The sequence below is a fragment of the Spinacia oleracea genome, chromosome 6 (genome assembly GCF_020520425.1).
Source record: "Spinacia oleracea cultivar Varoflay chromosome 6, BTI_SOV_V1, whole genome shotgun sequence".
Classification (NCBI taxonomy): Eukaryota; Viridiplantae; Streptophyta; class Magnoliopsida; order Caryophyllales; family Amaranthaceae; genus Spinacia; species Spinacia oleracea.
Window position 1 is genome coordinate 11,930,593 of NC_079492.1, and position 6,923 is coordinate 11,937,515.

The window sequence follows — 6,923 nt, forward strand, 5'->3', positions numbered from 1 at the left end:
ATAACCGGGTTTTGTCAGTTTTTCTCATTGTCGTTAAAAACTGAATGGTGACTCCTATATTACTAGTCGATTCAGTGTAAACTCACAAGAAATCTAACTACACTTGATCTGACGACGTCACGCCCACGAGGGACGAGGTCATGCATTAGCCTCGTGCTTTTTCGACCCCCTCACACATACAGGGCATGCCTTCTCCCCGTGTACATTCCAACCAGAGAGCATTCCATAAGCGGGAAAGTCACTGATTGTCCATAATAAACCAACTCGCATATTGAAAGTTTCATCCTTTGAAGCATCATAGGTCTCACTTCCAACATTCAAAAGCTCAAGCAACTCTTCCATAAGGGGCTGCATATATACATCAATTTTGTTCCCAGGGCTGGTGGGTCCAGGAATTAGTGTCGAAAGGATAAGAGATGATTTTTCAAACACAACCACGGTGGCAAATTATACGGCACCAAAACTATAGGCCAACAACTATAAGCAGAGCTCATCATCCCAAAGGGATTAAAACCATCACTAGCAAGTCCTAGCCTAACGTTATGACTCTCTTTTCCAAATTCAGGATACCTAGTATCAAAGCTCTTCCAAGCTTCAGAATCAGCTGGATGTGCTAATACCTCCTTATCCTCTATACGCTCATCCTCATGCCACCTCATTATTGACGCAGTGTGCTTAGACATAAATAATCTCTTAAGTCTAGGCTTCAAAGGAAAATAGCGTAGTACTTTGGCAGGAATCCCTCTTTTCATCGTCCGACCTGTTGAGGTAGTATGCTCAGTCACTTTTTTCCACCTTGAAGCACCACACACTGAGCATGTATCATCATTAGCCTTATCTTTCCAGTAGAGTTGACAATGATTTGGGCATGAATGAATTTGAACATAACCAAGGGCTAACTTCTTGGTGACCTTATTAGCCTCTGCAAATGACTTAGGTAAATTAGCACTACTTGGAATCGCAAGTTCTAAACCTCCCAATAGGTCAGTAAAAGACTTATTCGTCCATTTGTTAATACTCTTTATATGAAATAGAAGTACTAAAAAGGACAATAAAGTCAATTCACAACCTGGCCATAATGCAGTGTCGGCATCATTAAGAAGCTTATAAAATTCTTGAGCTTCTTTATTTTGGCCATGACTACCTTGGTCCATGTTCTCGCTCATATTTGGATCACCACCACTATGACCATACGCATCATGCACTAACTGATGCATAGTAGTCTGTGGTACCATCTCATCTTCTACCATAGGTTCAGAAGGAGTTGAAATTGTAATTGGAATTGAATCCACTCTTTCTCCATGAAAAATGCAGATAGTGTAATTATTCATCATTCCGAACTGAAGTAAGTGGTAATTTACATCATCTGGACTCAAAAGTTTGTTATTAACGCACTTCATACATGGACATCTAAGTCTACCATCAATTGATGTATTATTTTTCTTAGCATAACTCATAAAACCTTCAACCCCTAATAGATATTGTGTTGCTTTTATTGGCCAAATCAAATATTCCTTGATTGTTCTTAACTCCATGATCAACTAAACTGAAAATGAAAACTCAATCACTGTAATTTCACAAAAATCACAACACAAATGAGTGCAAATGAAAAGATACGTGTATGTGGAACAAAAGTCAGATAACTATTCCAAAACACTTGCACATAGTAAAAGATACTTTATACTTAGTCATTTGAAAAACTTAACAGCATAAAAGATACTTTATACTCTCCTACGAGAAGGAAAACATCCAACTTCATAAATTAAAACCTACTGTATAAATAGACAACGCTGGACAATTAACAAACAAAAATATGCACAAATTGAACATTAGCACAAGGCAGGCCTGAAGCATATCTAATGATCATTAAAAGATAGGACACATCGGATTCTCAAAATTAGCACAAGGCAAGCCTGAAGCATATCCGATGATCATTAAAAGGCAGGACACAGAAAACCATAAATTCAACCACAAAACTGTTACATGTATTTACAGGGGAAATTGTTCATTTTTCATGTTCAGTTAAGCAAACAGATTTACTATTATGTGGTTTCAGATAAAATTCACCCCTTCACTCAATTCCACAACAGGGTAAGAAGGATCGGAAGGTAAAATTCAGATTAGGGTCCTCGATCATGAAATCCTTCACTTGATTCCACGATCATAAGTTAAAATTGAGGCAGGCTACCTATGTACTATGCAATTCTACTAATTGTTAAATACATTTACCAAAATCTAAAACCTGGTGAATCCGAATTCAACAAATAAATTGGAGCACATAATACAGTAATAACATATAATTTTAAAAGGGAAAAAAAGTGTATAAAATAGTAATTGAAATAAGGGAATCAAGAATTACCAGTTCTCTGCAGACCTCTAATCAGCACCTAAACCCGCTAGAAATTCAAAATAGAAAAATTAAGATTAGATGAGAACCATTTGTAAAGAATAAGAATTAGAACAAGAGATGAACAAGAACCTATTCTCGTAGCTGTATAGAGAAATTCGGGAGAAATTCAAAGAGGAAACAAAATAAATTGCAATTTGTGCGAAGAACACGAGCAAAAATCAAGAACAATATACAAATTCGAATTGGGAAAAGTATACTAATGAATTTTGAATTGCTGATAGACTTAACAAAGAAATCGAAAATTCAGCGGCTGCAATTTCTTTTGTTGAGGGAATAAAGAATCAGGGGTTTTCGAATTGTACGTGGGAAGACTGGAAGGTTAGAGACGAAGTAGTGGGAACTGGGGATTCTGATATTTTTTTTTTTTTTTTGTTGTTACCCGCCTCTCAGTAGTGGGAATATTAGGGATCCGCGAAAGTCCTCCGACGTTTTTGGAAAAGCGCTTCACAATGTTCAATATGTTTCTTGGGCCCAGCATTATTTTAATATGTGTCGCTACAAAAGCGCCTTTAAAGGCTATTTTTCTAGTAGTGACAGTGGGGCTAGAGACTCGAACGAAGTTGATAACTTCCTCTTCGACATGGAGTAGTATTTCAGAATTTGTCAACTGAGTGACAATCTAAAGGTGGATACCGCGACCATGCATTTGTCGGATGATGCGAAGCTGTGGTGGCGCACCAAGCACGCCGACATCGAAGAGGGAAAAATAAAGATAGACACCTAGGAGGAGTTCAAGAAGGAACTCAAAGATCAATTTTATCCCGAGAACACCGAGTTTGTTGCAAGAATGAAGCTACAGGAGATCTGCCACAAGGGCTCCATACACGACTATGTGAAGGAATACTCGGCCTGCATGTTGGACATCCGAGACATGAATGAGAAAGATCAGTTGTTCAACTTTGGTCACGGGCTACAAGAATGGGCGCAGCGTGAAGTATTGAGGGCGAAAGTGGACACGCTTTCTGCCGCTATGACTGCTGCAGAGCGATTGATGGACTACTCTGCATGAAGGGGTCATCGCTCGGAAGAACGAACAAGGGGGACGCCTACAAGCTCGGAGGGCCGACTCCAAGCTCACCCAAGAGTGCGAGAAGTGACTCAAGGGTGTCGTCCAGCTCAGTAGGGGATTCAAGAAAGGAAATGGGGGAGGAGGTTCACAGAAATCCTGGTCATCATCTTCCGTATCAACAAAGGTCCAAGATCAGCACGCCCTCGGGAAACATTAGTAGACTTAACTGTTTGCTATGTCGAGACCCACACAAATGGTGGGAGTGCAAACACAAAGGGGAGATCGACAACCTACAGAGGAAGTTGTCGGCCATGTCCGTGGAGGAAACCCCAAAAGAGACAGAAGAAGAAGCATGCAATGAAGACGACGAACCCCGCAGAATGAGTTCCGTCTACATGATGTATGTAATGGGGAAAGAGGCCCCGGAGACAAGAGAGGAATCCACAAACATGATGTATGTGGACCTCGTGATAAATGGGAGGAATGCTAGAGCTATGGTAGACACCGGCGCCTCCCACAACTTTGTGACCGAAGCAGAAGCCCGAAGATTGGGGTCAGTGCTCAAGAAAGGAGGCGGTAGCATGAAATTCGTCAACTCCAAAGCCAAGCCGATTCTCGGTGTGGCAGAACAGGTGGAAGCAAAGTTGGGAGACTATGAAGGAAAAATGAACTTCACTGCCGTCAAAATGGACGACTTCAATCTTGTACTTGGATTGGAGTTCCTCCGCTCCAGCAAAGCAGTTATAATGCCTCACTTGAATTCTTTGCTTGTAGCAGGTGGACAAACTTGTCTTGTTCGAAGTACAGGTACTCCCACGAAGACAAAAGAGAAGGGCCGACTCCTTTTGGCAATGCGAGTTATGGAGCCACTCAGAAAGGCGACATCCCAGATACACTAGTGGAAAAAGGGTCATTTGCATCGCACTTTTAAGCATATTTGCGTCGCACATTGTGCGTGGCAAAAGATCTCGATGCAAATGACTAAAAGTCATTTGCATCGCACAAAAGTGCGATGCAAATGACCCTTATTTGCGTCGCACATTAAGCAAATGTGCGTGGCAAATGACTTTTCAGGCACCATGTTGAAAGGTCATTTGCCACGCACATTAGCTTAAAGTGCGTGGCAAATGACTTTCAGGCGCCAAAAAAAAGTCATTTGCCACGCACAATAGCTTAATGTGCGACGCAAATGACTTTGAATTTTGTAAAAAAAATAGGTTCCATTTTACTATATATATATATAGTAAAATAGACAACTCATATTATTAAATAGAACCACATCAAATCAATAAGACTAAATACGTAAAGGCAGTACCTTCATAAATTTTACAATACAAAAGCTTGAAATATCTACAACAATGTATTCCATCTAACGGTTTCTCTTGACACCCAACAAAAAAAAAAAAATTAGTTATTGCCCAGAATCTTCTAGTGTTTCTCTTGCTTCTAGTGTAGTATCGAGCAACGTCCCAACAATCATGGCCAAGTCGTAGCAAGTGATGAGAAGGCTCTTTAGCTACAAACGCAGCCAACTCTTCTGTGCGTTTCTTTACTTCTAATTCTTCCAGTTGTTGAGCTTGCAGTTTGTACTGATCCATGATTTGCTGGACCCTTTCCAGTTCGGCAATGTTTTCTCTACCTCTTTCTGCTTCTGTCCCACCAGTGTTCATCTGTTTGAATGTAAGCTCGATTTGTGTCTTCAATTTATCAGCTCGCATCTGAAACACATGAGATATCACAACTTAGCATCATCATGTTATTGATATTAGCAAACAATACGTGAGCTCTATTTAACAAATGATATCGCATAAGCAAACAAAAAGAGGGAGGTGGAAATCAAGTAGGCTGTTTACAACTTACATCTTGGTATACTATGGAGATAGAAGGATTAAATCCACCAAGAAAACAAATGACATATGAAAATAGTTGTTAAAGCTTGAAGTACGATAAATATATTAAAAAAAAAACAACGCTTTTAAATCTTGGCTCATTCCTATTAAAAAATAAAATAAACTACAGTCCTACACTCACACAAACATTAAAAAAAATGTGCTTTGAATTAGCAAAAGAAATAAAACAAATACTTCTTTGATTAACTGTCTTATACCCTAAAATTGATGTGAACACATTTAGAGAGTGTTTGATTCCCACTTTCCTTTGTTTGGTTTGTAAGGGATGGAAAGTTGTTTCCAAATGGAGGAATACAACTCTATCAAGGTGGAAAATATTTTCCTTTTGAAAGGGAGGGGAAACACATTTTCCTCCCTCCTCCTTACATCTCCTCCTCCTCCCATCAACCCCATTCTATTTCCATTTTCCTTTTCTCTATAACTTTTCTTGTAATGAAACAAACGAAGGAAAAGTAGTTTGGAATTGTGTTTTCCGTCAAAACAAACGGAGCCTTACTCTCGAAAATACAGAAAAAGACACAAAGAATTTGTATGCACTTATCATTGTCAAACATACCCCCCAAAAACGAAAACAAATCCAGCACCAGAAGCTCTCCCATCTACCTATCACTATCCAAAGCTTTCAATTAAAAAGGCCTGTATATATACTTGGAACAAAGAGAATTTACAGAATATTTGTTAGGAAAAAGCTAATAGTCAAGTTGTAAGAGGACAATAACCACAAATAAGAATCTAAATCTTAATTGGACGATGGAATCTGATTCCTCTTCAAAAACATTCAAAGGGAAAGTCTCCCAACCTGTTGAACTCAAAAGTGCTGATCTAAAGTCAGCCACGAAACTCCTTTCTTCACCTCAAACTACTTAGAAAAAGGTTGCTAAGCATTAAACAAGAATATAAATCCTAAATTCCTAATTAGATACTGATTCCTCTTCAAAAGATCCAAAGGTCACAATAAAAATCCTAATTAGATACAAATCTAGCAATTCAACATCAATAAAAAAAAGGTCACATTACATCAAATTCAATTCAACACTTAATTTATCATCAAATTCAAATCAGTCACTTAATTTATCATCAAATTCAAAGCGAAACTCATAAAAAATTGAAAAAAAAATACTTGAATTCACAAACTAACCAACATAACTAAACCCTAAATTCAAATGAAAAAAACTAGAGAAAATTAATTGAACATGGAAATCAAGATACTCAAATTAACAATCCAAACAATCGGGCAAAAAGATACTCAAATTCACACATTAACCAAAATAATTAAACCCTAGATTCATAAGATTTTTTTTAAAATGTGCAAAACTAATTGAATTTGGAAATCAAGCAATATGACCCAGCGTGTTTCTTACCCTTCAAAAACCAAGCAATATGACCCGCCGGAAAATGCAAACCAATCGTATTGACATTTTCGCGGCGCCGACACCTAGGGTTTGCCTCTTCGCGGTAGTTTAGCATGTTTCTTAGAGGCAGTTCGGCGTATTCGGCGTTTCTTAGCCTTCTTCGCGGTAGTTCGGCATGTTTCTTAGCCTTCTTCGCGGCGCCGACACCTAGGGTTTGCCTCTTCTTGACATCGCAGATCTTG

At 38.8% G+C, this 6,923-nt stretch overlaps 1 protein-coding gene across 1 annotated transcript; it reads left to right on the top strand.

Annotated features, from left to right (window-relative positions):
* Nucleotides 1-3,550: 3,550 nt before the first annotated feature.
* LOC130462926 (DNA damage-inducible protein 1-like) lies at nt 3,551-4,318 on the top strand. The gene has a single exon (XM_056831916.1). It carries the CDS (start codon nt 3,551-3,553, stop codon nt 4,316-4,318), a length of 768 nt encoding a protein of 255 aa, XP_056687894.1.
* Nucleotides 4,319-6,923: the final 2,605 nt, after the last annotated feature.